This window comes from Alligator mississippiensis, chromosome 7 (genome assembly GCF_030867095.1).
Source record: "Alligator mississippiensis isolate rAllMis1 chromosome 7, rAllMis1, whole genome shotgun sequence".
In the NCBI taxonomy this organism is placed as follows: domain Eukaryota; kingdom Metazoa; phylum Chordata; order Crocodylia; family Alligatoridae; genus Alligator; species Alligator mississippiensis.
Window position 1 is genome coordinate 85,677,054 of NC_081830.1, and position 15,222 is coordinate 85,692,275.

At 57.1% G+C, this 15,222-nt stretch overlaps 1 protein-coding gene across 5 annotated transcripts in view; it reads left to right on the forward strand.

Moving 5' to 3' along the window:
- Positions 1–15,222, forward strand: part of RUBCN (rubicon autophagy regulator) — a 45,786-nt gene that overhangs the window by 16,543 nt on the left and 14,021 nt on the right. For 2 of the 5 annotated variants that reach the window (XM_014610834.3, XM_059731253.1), the window contains exons 4-13: positions 1,007–1,166; positions 4,103–4,209; positions 4,998–5,154; positions 5,703–6,254; positions 9,043–9,156; positions 9,402–9,497; positions 10,357–10,472; positions 11,552–11,753; positions 12,076–12,177; positions 13,004–13,078. In XM_014610834.3, coding sequence (XP_014466320.2) covers positions 1,007–1,166; positions 4,103–4,209; positions 4,998–5,154; positions 5,703–6,254; positions 9,043–9,156; positions 9,402–9,497; positions 10,357–10,472; positions 11,552–11,753; positions 12,076–12,177; positions 13,004–13,078 — 1,681 coding nt within the window. The remainder of the gene's footprint in view (positions 1–1,006; positions 1,167–4,102; positions 4,210–4,997; positions 5,155–5,702; positions 6,255–9,042; positions 9,157–9,401; positions 9,498–10,356; positions 10,473–11,551; positions 11,754–12,075; positions 12,178–13,003; positions 13,079–15,222) is intronic. The other 3 variants (XM_014610835.3, XM_014610836.3, XM_006264166.4) reach the window with 3 other exon arrangements.

Sequence of the window (15,222 nt, forward strand, 5' to 3'; positions counted from 1 at the left end):
AGAGCCCAGAGACTCTGGCTGCTCTTGCAGGAGCCCAGGAACCACAACTTTACCACTTGTACCAGTTGGACAGTCCTGATTTGAGGGGCCATTCATAGAGTTGGAAGATGGATGGGACCTCATCCAGCTCAGACCCCTGCATGGAGGCCATTTGTGCTGTTTCTAACCCATCTCACCCAGCCTTTGCTTAAAACCCTCCGGTGAAGGAGATGCCACCTTTCCCCTAAGCAGCTTCTTGGGTTGCCCTCCTGTTCTGGCGGGGAGGGCTTCTTTTTTGAGATTTAATCTATATCTCTCCGCTTTGCCGCTGTTTCAGTGTCTTGCTCTGTGTCCTGCTCTATGCCCCAAGGGAGAGCAGCTCTTCTTCCCCTTCTTGATACCTACCACTCTGCTGCTCTCTTTGAGGCCATGCTCATGACGTGGCTAAAATGCAGAGCCCTTATGGAGGAAGGGCCTCGTGGAGAGTTCAGGGGAGCAGCAGAGCAGACCTTGGCACCAGCCTGGAGCTCCCAGGTGGAAGCAGGGCTGTTGTACAGGGCCTTGCTCTGTGGTCTGGAGCCCTGGTTCAGTCCCAAGTGTGTCAGCCAAGAAGCAGGCAGTTCACTCAAGCTTAGCTGGGATTCTGGTGACTGAGCAGGTCTGGCCCTGGTTTCCCCTGGTCGCACACGGCGGGGTGATGCAGTGGAAGCCTCCCAGCCTTGACAGGGTAAGCTGAGGACTTTGGCCTCCCAAGCAGGTTGCAGCCTGCTGGCCTTTGTGGCACAAGTCTCCACCGGTGCTTTTGCTTCCATTGTGAGCACGCCGGCTTGGCCAGCTGCTGTGCTCCACCAGAACCGAGCAGGGAGGCAGAGTGCTGCCAGACCAGGGCTGTGTTCCCCAGGCAGCGACTGGGCTTGGGGCATCTCTGGGGGCTGTTCTGGCCCTGGAAGAGGGATGGTGTTGGCATGCAGCTCTCGGGAGGCTGTGACTCCTACCTGCCCTGACTCACCCGTGGCATCTGTTCCAGTTCATCAGCCTGCGTGAGGATGACCTGCAAAATGCCGACAGCCTCAGCGACCAGGCCCCAGCGAAGCGATGGCTGCAGCGCAGCCTGCAGTTCCACTGCCTCTCCGCCCAGTTGAAGCCTCTGCTGGGGAACAGGCAGTACATCAGGAAATTTTACACAGGTAACTCCCACCAGTCCCAGGCAGGCAGTTGTCTTTCCTCCCCGGGGAGGGCTGGACCTGCCTTTCAGCCCGGATGGCTTGGGATGCCCGGGGGTGGGTCAGGGAAGGGGGTTCCACTGTGGCATTTGATTGAAAAATGCCGATACGACAAAACTAGTGCCCTGTGGAAGGGGCCCAACTCTGACTTGAACATATGCAAAACCTTTCCATAAAGTTGTTTTGACCTCAAAAGCAGTGTTTTCGGTTCAAAATGCAAGTTAGAGTAAGAAACAGAAGGCCAAGATGGAAGCAGAAGCTTTGCTGGGTCTGGGGAGTATTCTCCTTTTGATTTTTTTGCAGTACAGAAAACACATTCATTTGTGGTGCAGGCTAGGAAATCTTGTAGTGTGAACCCATAGCTGCTGCAGGCCGGGGCCCCCCAAACAGGAACAAAGAGCTTTTGTTGTAAAACAAGAGTCTTGAAAGGGGAAATCGTGGCTTGGGTTTGGCTGCTGCGTGTGGAGCACAGCTGTCTCCAGGGCCCTTTGTCTGTTCAGTCCTTCTTGGCAGCCAAGGTCTGGAGCTGGGGCTCTCTGAAGTCCATGGGGTGTTTTCCATTGCCTTGTTTAGAGCATCCTGAGTTCTCTCTGATGAACCCAACTTCCCCAGCTTTGCTTTTACTCCCTGTATGGAGAGGAGTCCTTGTCTCTTGCTAGTAGGTCCTGGAACAGCCCTGCTGCAGAGATCATAGAAAATGAGGGCTGGAAGGGACCTCAGGAGGTCACATCTAGTCCAACCTCCTGCTCCAAGCAGGACCAGCCCCAACTACATCATCCCAGCCAAGGCTTTGCCTACCCGGGTCTTCAAAACCTCCAAGGATGGAGATGCCACCCCTCTCTGGGTAGCCTGTTCCAGTGTTTTACTACCCTCCTCGTGAGAGTTTTTCCTAATATCCAACCTCAAAGTCCCTTGCTGCAACTTGAGCCCATTGCTCCTTCTGCCATCTGCCCCCACTGAGACCAGTCCAGCTCCATCCTCTTTGCAACCCCCTGCAGGGAGTTGAAGGCTGCTATTCAATCCCCCTTGGTCTTCTCTTCCGCAGACTAAATCATCCCAGTTCCCTCAGCCTCTCCTCACCAGTCGTGTCCCCACAGCCCTCCAACCGTTTTTGTTGCTCTCGCTGGACTCTCCAACTTGTCCACATCCTTTCTGTAGTGGGGGGCCCAAAACAGGACTCCAGATGTGGTCTCACCGGTGCTGAATAGAGGGGAAGAATCACTTCCCTTCATCTGCTGGCAACGCTCCTAGCAATGCAGCCCAGGATGCTGTTAGCTTTCTTGCAAACAAGGGCACACTGCTGGCTCCTATTCAGTTGACTGTCCACTGTAACTCCCAGGTGCTTTTCTGCAGAGCTGCTGCCCAGCCCATCACCCCCAGCCTGTCCTGGTGCAGGGGATTGTTCTCTCCTAAGTGCAGGACTTTGCACTTGTCCTTGTTGAACCTCGTGAGATTTCTTTTGGCCCAATCCTCCAATTTGTCTCGGTCACTCTGAATCCTAGCCCTACTCTCCAGTGTATTTACTCCTCCCCCCAGGCCAGCTTGGTGTCACTTGCAAACTTGGTGAGGGTGCATCCATGCCACCTTCCAAATCGTTGATGAAGACATTGAACAAAACCAGCCCCAGGACCGACCCCTGGGGCACTCCACTTGATACCGGCTGCTAACTGGACATAGAGGCATTGGCTACTACCTTCTGAGCCTGATGCTCCAGCCAATTTTCTATCCACCTTACAGTCCATTCATCCAGCCTGTACTTCCTTAGCTCTCATGGGAGAACGTTGTGGGAGACCGCATCAAAAGCCTTGCTAAAATCAAGGTATGCCACGTCCACTGGTCTCCCTGCATCCCCAGAGCCAGTCACCTTGTCATAAAGATAATCAAGTTGGTCAGGCATGATTTGCCCTTGGTGGATCCATGCTGATTGGTACTTCAGCCTTTTCTGCATCCTCTGTCACAAGGTTGCCTCCCCCATTCAGGAAGGGACCCACGCTTTCCCTGATCTTCCTCTTGCTACCAACATACTTGTAGAAACCCTTCTTGTTACCCTTCACATCCCTTGCTAGCTGCAACCCCAGTTGCGCTTTGGCCTTCTTGACTTCATCCCTGCATGCTTGAGCAGTGCTCTTATGCTCTTCTGTACTTGTCTGTCCAAGTTTTCACTTCTTATAAGCTTCTTTTTTATGATTTAGTTTACTGAAGAGCTAAGCCAACGTGGTCTTCTGCCACACTTGCTAGTCTTCCTGCCCACCAGGATGGTTTGCTCCTGCACTCTCAGTAAGGCTTCTTTCAAGTACAGCCAGCTCTCCTAGACTCCTCTCCCCCTTGGACTGGCTACCCAGGGGATCCTGCCCATGAGTTCCCTGAGTGAGTCGAAGTCTGCTTTTCTGAAGTCCAGGGTCCTTACTCTGCTGCTCTCCATCCTTCCTTTCCTCAGGATCCTGAACTCTATCATCTCATGCTTGCTGCTGCCCTAGCTGCCATCCATTACTACACTCCCCACCAGTTCTTCCCTGTTTGTGAGCAGCAGGTCAAGAAGAGCATGGCCCCTAGTTGGCTGCTCCAGCACTTGCACCAGGAAGTTGTCCCTTACATTCTCTGAAAGGGGTTTTAGCTCTCGTGCTGGACATGTAGTGCTGTACCCAAGGGTAGGCCTTCTTTCCGGATCCCAGAGGATTCTGTGCAGAAGTGTGAAAACTGGGACCCCTTGTAAGCTTGACTGCAGAGGGGCTTGGGCAGTAGTTCTCCATGTTGAGATAGAGCAGGCGGTGACAGCCTGAGGACGGACCAAGGGATTATCCCCATGTTCTAAAAATTGTGCCCACTGCAAAGTCCTGTCCCCAGGGGCTGGTACGAGTGTCATGAGTCCCACTGGGCTGACCTCTCCTATTTCCCTGCAGACACTGCCTTCCTGCTGAGCGAGGCCCATGTCACAGCCATGTTACAGTGCCTCGAGGCTGTGGAGCAAAACAACCCCCGGCTCCTGGCTCAGATCGACACGTCCATGGTGAGCTGGGTCCTTTCTCCACCTGCATGTTCTGCCCCGTAACACTGCTGCATTGTGGCCACGTGCACAATGCCCATTCAGCACCCCCGGAGCCCTATAAAGACAGACCTTTCCTTTGGGCTTAAACCTATGAGAGAAACAGGCTGGGGAGGGGCCAGCCCCCCTGCCTGCAGCTGCCCAGGACGATGAAGGTGGGCTGTGGAGGAATGAAAGTGGACGCTCAGGTCTGGTTCCCGAAATCAGAATGGGATGAGTTGTGGCAGGAGAGGCCTGGCCGTTATTCCCGCCTCTGTGACCTTGTGTTGGTCACCTCTTCTCTCCCGCTTTCTCCCTCGGCCCTCTCCCTGCTCTGCACAGAGGTCCCCAGCTGAAACTGCAGATGACTTTCTGAGCGTGGCCGAGCCCTCGCTGCGTGCATGTCAGTCCTGGTGCCAGCCCAGCAAGGGCGGGGACCTGCTCTCCCACCCTTCCCCCCCCACCCGTGTGACTGCAGCACTGAAGGACACAAGTGCTGTTTTCCTGGGGCACTGGGCTGCCGGGTCACTGTGCTGGGAGAGCGTGGTTGTTTCCAGACTGGAGCCTGCTGTTGCATTGAGAACAATAATCCGCTTCCCTTTGCTGCTGTGGCTTCCCCCTGCCCCCTCCCCACAGCTAAACAGCTGTGGCTGGGTCCTGCCTGGCACAAGCTGCAGCCACGTTTGGGTGGGTTCCTCTGCCTCGCTGGGCCCAGCTGCCCCTGACCTCAGCCGTAGCTGCTGGGCTGCGTTAACTTTGCTGCGTCTCTTCAGTTCGCCAGGAAGGGTGAAGCTCCATTGCAGGTGACCAAGAGCCAGAGCCTGACCGCACTCCCTGGGTCTGTGGCAGTCATCCCCGTGGACTACCCCTCGCATCGGTACTTCGGGTCCTTCTCCAGCCTGCACCAGACAGCCACCACAGGCACCTCGGGTAAGCAGATCCTGTGGCCAGCTCCCTCGGCATGGGGGAGGCTAACAGTGGGGGCTCGATGTGGGGCTGGGTTGCAAAGTGCCAGCTCTGGTTAGAGCTCCTGACTCTGACCGTGTGGCCTTACAGTTGTGTCCGGCCAGGCTACCTGAACAAGTTTCCTATAAAACACCCTGTGCCCCCAGCTCAGCCCTTCCAAGCTTCCCTGCAATGCCCTCAAGGCTAAATGTTCAGGTGGTATATATGAGGCCTTGGTATGAACTAGACTGAGCCTCAGCCTCCAGCTGTCCAGGGAGGCTCGTGAATCCTGAGGTGTGCAGGGAATGTGGCAGATCCCTTCCTTTCACCCGCTTGGACTGGATTGGCCTGTGTTCAATGAAAATCACAGAGAAATGAGGCTGGAAGGGAGCTCCAGAGGTCACAACTAGTCTAACCCCTGCCTGAGGCAGGATCAGCCCTGTCCAAACAATCCCAGACAAATTCAATGTCTAAACTTTGCATAAAACTACCATCAATTCCAACACGTCACCCCCTCTCTCCACCTCTTCCAGACAGGAGACTGGCGAGCTCCTCGGTGGGAAGCGGCACCAGCCAGCCTCCAGAGAGCTCCCTGCACGACTTGCCCTCCTCGCTGCCGCACGACCAATCCCCTCTGGGCCAGCCTGGCCCCCTTCCCAGCCTCAGCACTCCCTCCTCCAAGGACTTGTCCTCTCCGGCCAGTGAGATGAGTGCCAGCACCACGACCGGCCAAAGCGAGGACACCTGGGTGGGCAGCCAGGACGACCAGCAGAGCGACGCCAATGACGGGCCGGAGTACCTGGCCATCGGGAACCTGGGACGCCGGGGCCGGGCGGCCAGCAGCCAGAGCAGCTCAAGCAGCAGCAAGAGCAGCAGCTCTCCCCTCTTCTCATCCAGCAGCTCTCAGAAGCCGGAGTCAGTGTGCTCCTTGGGGGAGCAGGGGCCCAGCAGTTGCACCAGGACCATGGGCATTCTGCGCAGGTCCAGCTTCTCGGAGGGGCAGACGACGGCCACACAGGGGATCCCCAAGAAGAGTCACGCACGCTCCCAGTCGGATACCAACGTGGCCTCAGGGAGAGCTCATGGTAAAGCTGGGACCAGGGGAGCAGGTGGGAGCAGCACTGTGCATGAGATGGCGTCTGTGGAGAGGTCTCATGCACAGGAGAGTGACTGGGTTTTGCAGGGTGGTCCCAGAGGGTGCCAGTAGTGGGTGTCTGCCTATGTGCATCAACACTCATTAATTAGTTAATGACACCCCTTTGCAATGTCCTCTCACAGTGGGGACCTGAGGGGGTCTGGTGCTGTGCACTGCGAGGGAGGGGAAAGCACGCGCTGTGGCAGCTGGGCCTGGCCTCTGCACTGTATATGCCCAGAGATGGAGCTGCCTGCTGCCTGCCCCCTCTTCAGCCAAGCTCTGAGCTCCACTCCTGGAAGTCCCTGCCTCACTCTGCAGCCAGGCTTCCCATGGCCAGCAGGTATTGAATTGGTGAGGTCCCCTGGGGCTCCACCGTGGCCTGGCACTGCTTTGGAGCTCCCCAGGGCCCTTCTGCCTTCTTTCTGGGGCCTCATCTGCCCAGCAGCTCCAGGTGTCCATTTCAGAGTGCCAGAGGTCCTACCACTGGGCCTTGTGTCATTAGACTTGCAAGACAATCTAGGTCTTTTTGGGCTGTCTGTTCCTCGCTTCGCAGGTGAGTGCCAGGCCTGTGGGAGCTCCTGCAGGTGGGCATCAGGCCTGCTGCCAGGTGGACACCATGGTGCTGCCTTCCAGCAGGAGCAGCAGCCCCCAAGTAACCCATGTGTGTCTGTTTTCTCTCCTCCTCTCACGCTCTCTCTTTGCTGCCTGCCCAGGAGGCCTCAGGGATATCACCATTATTATAGAAGACCCAGTGGCAGGTTTGGGAGCCGGTGTCCCCCTCCCCACGTCAGCCCTCATTACATTGCATTCAGGACTTCCATTAATGCATTGATGTCCATTCCAGCCTCTCCGTTCCCCAGTCCCTGATGGCGCGTGGAGGGTGACCCGGGTCATGCATGTGACCTGCGTGAGGATCCCCGCTTGGTTTGGGAGGGGGTGTCGGACTGGACCAAGAATGTGCTCCGTTCCCGTGCATGGTGCTTTGCTGCCTTTACTGGTGAGGTGTGGGCAGGCTTCCTTCCCCTTTGGGAAAGCAGGATGCCTCACCACATCTTTTGAGCCATGCTGGGAGACAGGGAAGGGCTGGCTTATGTCACGTTCACCCCCTTGCCTGGTGGAGCTCAGGTTCACAGAGCTGGGAGCGGCGTCTGCCCACGAGGCAGCGTGCTTGGCCTACAGCTATGGTGTAATGCTCAGAGAATGGCACAGGGAGTCGGGACTCTGGGGTTCAATTCCAGGTCTTGCTGCTTCTGCACTGCATGGGGTGGTGTGACCCAACTTCTACAGGGGCCAAAGTGCTCACTGCTGGATATCACCGGGGTTCAGCACCTCAGCCTCAGCCAGGCAGGGCTGTGCAGGACCCCTTAATGCAGTCTGGAGGTGCCCGAGACAAGTGCAGCAGCTGCTCCTCACAGGTCCATTGCTGCACTTGCTGTCCGTGTAGCCGGCAGATTAAGATGCTTGACTCCCAGGACTCTTGCCAGCGCTGTTTACCACTGCACAGGCCTGCTGCTGGTCCTAGTGGCTGGTACCTCCCCACTATTGGGAGATCAGCCATGCTGGGCCTGGAGGCTGTCTTCATGTCAGTGCTCTCGGGTAGGCGAGTCCTTGTAGCCTCTTGCTCCTCGTGTGTGATGCCTGTGGGAGCTGGGCGTTGGAGCTGAGCAGTGGAACACTTATTACTGAGCCGTTGTCACGGGGCTCTCAGCTCAGACCCTGCCCAAACTGCTCGACAGCTGTTTTACGGCCTGCAGAAAGCGAATTCACCTGGCTCCAGTTCCTGAAAGCCACAACCCAGCCCCTTGCAGCAGCCTAGGATGTCCCAGAGCTCTGGAGGTGAGGCAGTTATTCCTCCAGATGAGGCTTGCCCTGTCCTGCTTGTGGTGGCCCAGGCCCCGTCACTCACCAGGACTGCAGGGCTGAGACCTAGCGCTGGCCTCTTCATTCAGCAGAGGACATGTCCTCTCCCTGTTGTACTCCCTGCTGCCCACATGCACTTCTTCCTGGCAGCTGAAGCAGAGGGGCAGAGCAGAGCGGTATGAGCCGATAGAGTTTACCCCCTGTTGCCAGCGCCTGGTGCTACTGCATGTTCCACCTACACCTTCCTCTCCACCCACCCTTTTCTTCCTCATTTCTCTCCACAGCTTCCCTTGTGTGTTCGGTCTTCACGTCCCTTTCAGCAACAGCCCAGGGCTTCATCCTGCTGGGGACATGCCTCAAGGCACTTGGTCTTAGCATCATCCCATCGCACTGTTGTTGCAGGCTTACAGGCACCAGCCCTGTTTGCCTGTGACATTGGCTGGGGCAGCTCCTCCCCTAGCCCTGCCCAGCGAGGCTGTGACTGCTGACCCAGGCAGATGGAGGGCAGGGTGCTGGGAGCTGCATGTTGGGTCACCTCTGTGCCCTGCTGGTGCTGGTATCGGAGCCTGTATGTTGTTGCTGCTGCAGCACTGGGGGCTCCTGTGTGCAGGAAAGCTGCTTCCCCACAGCTAGAGCCGTCGAGGAGAGGAGGTTAGAGAGTGTATACCCTTCTCCACACCTCGTCCTCCGTGTATGCTGGTACCACAGAGCCCTGTGGTCCCCCAGGTTTAGCCCCCTGCCTTCCTGGAGGGGGAATTGAGTGCCTGGAACCCTGCGCCAGGCACCCAGCCTGTAAGTTCAGCTCTTGCAATCCCGAGCCCTGCTGCCAAGGGGAGCAGGGGCTCTTTCTAACTCTGTGCCCTTCCCCCTCATTGCAGTAGCTAATAGGACAGACAAGCTGTGCTGCAGCCAGGCTCTTCCATTCTGCCCGCTTGTCCCTTTCCTGCTTCCCCATTGCTGTTGGGAGAAACCGCCCTCGGAGACCAGCCCAGGCAAGCTATCCCCTGCTCATGGCCTGCCCTTTCCCAGCACTGCCTCTCCTGCTTTGGGCTCAGGTCATCCCCTTCCTCACTGGAGACCATCTGGCTTGACCCTGTCCTGTCCCCCTTCAGTTCCTGTCTGTTCTCTGATGTCTGACTCGTTCCATCCCATGTCATGCACGGGGTCGGGGTTCGGGGTTGGGTCAGCCCCTCGAGGCTACTGACCTGCTGTGCTGTTTTCTCTCTTCCTCTCTCAGAATCGCATGGGGACATTTTGCGAGTCCGAGGCCCCTTGTGCTGCTCCCCCCAGGGCAGTGACGTGAGCACACCCAGCTCCCTGTACATGGAGCATGGTGAGTATGGCTGGGGCAGAGAGCAGCTGAAGGAACCCGTATCCAGAGGGGTTTGTCTGGCTCTCATAGGTGTTTGCAGGAGGACTTTGAACCTGCCAGGATGTTCGATTCCCATTTGCACCTGTGCCTCCTAAGCGCAGTAGTTCCCCTGGAAACACGTTGGCCTACCCTGGACTCAGTAATCCTTCCTATAACATCAACAGCCACGTGGGTGCATTAGGGCATCTGCCTCTTGCTATTAACAGGCGTTGACTTAGGGGGGAGTTGCTTGCTTATGTATCTCTGCCTGGCTGCCCTTGTACCTTGTTGGCAGCAATGGGAAGGAGGGAGTTCCTTAACCACTAAATATAGCGGTGCCTAGAGCCCAAATGTCATGGCCTCACTTCCCTGGACGTTGTGCAGAGTGGGGTGCACAGCTGCCCCAAAGACTTGACTGTTGCAATGACTGGGGGTGGGGGAAGAAGTGTGTTCTGCAATTGCTGCTTTCCCCATAAAGTAACAGCTGTGAGGAGGGCTGGGGTTAGTGCCCAAGGAAGATGAGAAGCTGTAAGGCAGAGCTTTGGGACTTTCCCTCAGCAGAAGCCATTGGGGATCAGGCGGGGCTGTCATGAGGACGAGGATTGCTTGTGATTGCGGCAGGGTTTGTGGTATCTGACTACTCTGGAGTTGGTCGTGGTCAGAAGTTGGCTGCTAGACAAGATAGGATGCAGCTCTGACCTTGTCTGGTGACTCCTGTATGTTTTGAGGCAGCCAGACTGGTACTAACGGGGGTGTGGCATCCATGCATGGGCTCTTCTGGACTTCCCAGCACTGGGTTTCCCAGCTGCTCCCGTCCCACATACCGGTCTCGCCTTTCCAGAATCCAGCCAGTACCTGAGTTCGGGAGAAGGGATGTTCCGAAGACCCTCGCAGGGGCAGTCCCTCATCAGCTACCTGTCAGAGCAGGACTTTGGCAGCTGTGCGGACCTGGAGAAGGTAGGGGCTGCAGGGGTTGTGGTCTCCGGTGTTGGGCCAGGACCTCCAGTGCTACCACTGGTCAGCAGCTGGAAGGGGCAGCCCGTGTAAGTGCCACGGCGCTGCCCTGGAGCCGTGCACCGGCCTTGCTTGACTGCTGCCTCACTGGAAGTTGCCCTGTAGCATCCCCCAGCCAGGAGCTGCCAGTACCACCACTGGGGCACCCTTGGATATGTGCGCTGGGGCTGACTTGCCAGGTTCAGCCCCCTGTTTGTGCCTCTTGCCCTGCCTTGTCTTAGGGTGGAATCTCACCCTTCTGCCACATAGTATGTACCCATTGTCCTGGCCCTAGCGGGCCTGACTGGCCTCCAGGCACTTGTGAACAGTGATGACAACTCACAGCCTCCTGAAACCATAGTGCTCCTCTCCTCTGTGGTGCTTGGAACAAAGCATAGGAGGGGAAGACTGTAGAACATGCATCTCTTCACTGAAATCTCACCCTTCTGGCACCCTGAGAAGGCCCTGCAGCCTCAGATCACCTTCTGGGCCTAGGAGAATCTGCCTGGATTTCCTCCATGACCCCTGGGAGAGCCCTTTAGATCCCTGCCAGGACTTTGCTCTCCAGGCTGTTCGCTTCAGCTTTAGCAGGCTCTTGTCCTCCTGACCCTGCCTATGCCATAGTCATGGAAGAGATGGAAATGCAGATGTCAGGGTTATGGCATCATCTCTTAATGCTGAAGTTCAGGTTGATGGACTGTCTAGAGCCAGCCCTCTTCCTGTTTGGGGTGTCCTAGATGGTTCCTTAGAGAGAAGCACTTACATATCCCTACCAGAAGCAGAGATCCAACACGTAGGGTACACTCTGTGCCTGAGATGCACCAGGCTAAGGAAGGTTTAGATGTTCCTGTGGCCTGATGGGAGGTGCAGGCTTCCAGAGGTGCAATAGAAGGGGAAGTTGTCCATAATGTGGTCAACCCATCACTGCTTCTGTTGGTTGCTGGCTCTCTGTCGCCGAGTGCAAGCTACGGGGCTGTCTGGTACTGGGAGTCTTGCACTGCAGGCTGTTGGGAAGCCACTAAGGGTGTGACCCTTACCTCCAGGAAAATGCCCACTTCAGCATCTCAGAGTCGCTGATTGCAGCTATTGAGCTGATGAAATGCAACATGCTGAGCCAGCAGCTGGAGGAGGAGGAGGAGGAGAGCGATAAGGAGATCCAGGAGCTCAAGCAGAAGATCCGCATCCGGCGCCAGCAAATTCGTACCAAACATCTGCTCCCTGGCTACCGGGAAATGGGCTCTGATGGTGAGTGCTGCTTGCTGGGTGTGATTTGTCACCCAGCTGGTGAGAGCAAGGTCCATTCTCTGTGTGCCAACTCCCTCCTCAAGGTCCATGTGCTCTGAATGGGAGACTCTAGTATGATGGCTCCATGTGCATTGATAATACACCCCCTCCCCGCTAGAGATAGCAGGATGTAGCTTAACTCTCCTCCCACATGTACCCCAATACTCGGTCCAGCCACATCACAGTCCCTCCTACTCTACTAGTTCTTGCTGGTTTTAAACAGCCTCCACTGACTCTGTGGCCCCATCTCACGGCACCTCCTGGGGTGGGATCTACCTTCCAGGCTTTATGGCTACAGACAGTGGGTCCCAGTTCAGCTCCCGTGACTCCATGCGGCTCTCAGACTCGGGCTCTGCGGAGGAAGTTGAGGAGTACGAGATACAAGGTAAGAGAGGGTGGCTGCACCCCACAGCAGGGTGGGGTGGGGGTAGCACTGCACTGCTGTCCTTGGGGCTGTGCCTGCGAGGGGCATGCCTTGCTTTGGCCAATGGCCCTGAACTGGGTGTTGAGTTGGAATCCCAGGGGCCTTCCAAAACCGGAGTGAGGCCTTAGCAGCCCTTGGCTGGACCCGTGCACATAGAAGGGTTGAGTGATTTGCCTGGGGGACCCTTCATATAGTCCAAACGACCCTTTAGTTCACTACTCCTAGCAGGTCGCCTTGATGGGGAGTGGTCAGGCCAAGGGACTGGGTTGTTTGCCCATGTAGTTGTACTGTCCCTACCAGCAGTCCCTATCCCCTCATAGCCAGGTGCGCTGGACTCTGTTAAAACCCTGGCCTCCCAGCTGCAGTCAGGTGTTAGTCTGGGGTTGGGGGCTCTGTATCCTCAGCTCGTACCCAGCAGGGTGGTGGGATGACCCCCACAGTAGGTGCCCCTTGGTCAGCAGCAATTCCCACTGGCTGACTATAAAGGGGCACTAATGAAGAAACCGCTGCCCTGTCTTCCACCAGGCTGGACTGGGGCTTTCTGCAGTCTCTGATAAATGTCCCTTAGTCTTCCTGTTTCTCTGTCCTTGGCTGCTGACAGCCCTGGCCCTAGGTTGGGTCCTTGCAGGCTAGAGCCTGGGGTTGGTTGTGAAGACTGAGGCAGGGGCCTGCATCCTGTCCTGGGCATCCCCTCAGTCCCCACTCGCTTGCTGTCATGTTGATGCCCTTTCTCCCCGGCCTGGCCAAGCACTGAAGCGACCTGTTTTGTCATCACCGTGTCATGCAGATGGTAGCGATGGATCTAACCTGATTCAAATGTCCAAGAACGGGCTCTCGGTGTCAATGGCTTCCCTATTCTCAGGTAGTACCCGAGAGTGCTCCCTACAGCTGCATGTGTGTGTGTGTGTGTGTGCTCACCTGTCCGTGTGCGTCGCCCAGGCGTGTCAGGGGGTTGCAGGGAGTAGGGGGGCCCCAGGGGACTTGAGTGAGCACCTGAGTTCGTGCTGCCTTGGCAGGCTGCAGGCTGGACGCTGACCCCTGGCTAAACCCCTGGAGCCCAGCTCCGTCCACTCCCTGCCAGCTCACTGCTCTGCGCATGCCATCTGGTTTCTCACCAGCCTCACTCCAGGGTTTCCCAGAGCTTGCATGTCTGGAAGCCACAATTGTCATCTGAAGGCTGGAGGGAAAGGATCGGAGGTGAATGCAGTGAGGGGCAGATCAGTGGGAAGCTACAGCAAGGGGCTGAACAGCTTTGCCCCCACAGCACTTGGTGTGGCTCATCCAGCAGCAGCATCAGAGGCAGGCCCCATCTGTCAGGGCTGAGAGCAGGGGCACTGTGGCCTTCATGCTGAGGCCAAGTGAGGTGCCTCCTGGGAGGTGACCAAGGGGTGGTTCCCCTGCCATGCTTCAGCAGTGATGGCCTCGAACCAGACACCCAGCAGCGCCTGCCCAGTGCTGTTCCACAGTGGTCAGGGGCTTCCGGGCTTCTCTGGAGTCATTGGAAGCCTTCGCTGCCCCCAGCAGCCTGCTTCTGGGGGGAGCTTTGCTCAGCCCCACAGTGACAGGTGTGCTCTCACCTGTATTTAGGTGGGCAGCTGCCACTGAAAGCAGCTCCGAGCCCTTCCCAGCTGGCTGCAGCCATGTCTGCACTTGGATGTGGGGCATTTCCTGGGTGTGCCAACGCAGCTCTGCTGCCTGTAGCATCAGGGAGCCACCAAGAAAGCAGACCTCAAAGTATTTTGATCACTGGTCTTGTCTGTGCCTCATCTGATGCCCAGATGCCAAGGTGATGGGCAGCTTGAGAGCCATCAGGCCAGGCTAGGATGAGACCTGTCAGACGGTTTGCACTGGTGTCAGCTCTGGGCAGGAGCTGATGCCCTACAGGGAATGTCCCTGGCTCGGTGCTGAGGCCTGGGGAAGTCCATCATTGCTGCCCCCTGGGAAGGCTTGCAAGGATGATCCCACCTGTGGGCGATGTGGAGCCAAATGCCCTGGCTCTGAGCTGTCTGATCCAGAGCACTGGTATGGGGTGGTGCTGACTGTGCTGCTGGCTGGCCGTGGCACGTCCGGGGGGGCTTAGCCTTGTAGCTCCAGTGCCCAGTGCTCTGAGGACAGCCCCAGGTCTGAAGCAAATTCAGGTCTGCGGATCAGGGGGTCAGTGGGATGTGGTGGTGTGGTCCAAACAGGAACCTGGGGACACCTGGGTTCCACCCCAGCTCTGAGGACCATGGCTCACATTGCTGTGCCTTGGCTTTGGTCTCAGGTAGCAGGGCTGTGGGGCCCTGCAGGGTGGGAGGACATCACCAGCCTGGATGTGCACGCTGTGCTCAGCACAAAGGAGCTGAGCTCTCTGGTGGGTGATGGAGTCTGTTTGCTGGGGCAACCTGTGAGCACAGCATCTTCTGCTGCCCTCTGGCCTCCTGATGTAGCACAGACTGAGGTTTGGAGGGAAAGGTGTTTTTGGTGGGAGAGGGTGGGGAGCAGTCTGGGGTGCTGGGGGGTGCCAGCGGCTTCTACCGAGGAGCAATGTGGTGTTGGGGGCAGAGGCCCAGCGCGGTACAATGGCTTAGGGTGCAATACATGCCTGGCTCGTGTGTGCTGTCAGTGCCAGGACTTTTGTTTGCATGGGAAGCCAGAGGTGCCCAGGGAGGCTGCATGGAGAGCATCTGTGCTGGTGGGAGGTCCGAGTCACTCAGAGAGGTCGTGCTCCATGTGTCCTACGCAGGAGAGGCAAGAATCGAGGTTCTTACAGCTGCGTTGGATTTCCAGGGGCTCGGGGCCAAGTGCATCTTGAGTGCAAATGGCTTTACTCTTATAAAACAGGGAACTTGCACTCGCCACCAGCTTGCCTACGATGCAGCAGGAGGGCACGCGGCAGGCGTCTGTGCCCGGCTTCGAGGGGGTTAAACACCCATGGAGCTGGGCAGTGCATCCCAGCTGCTGGTCGCTATCGGTCCCATGTGAATACAGTGTGGTGCTGGCTCCTTGTGGTCCTTGAGTGTGCAG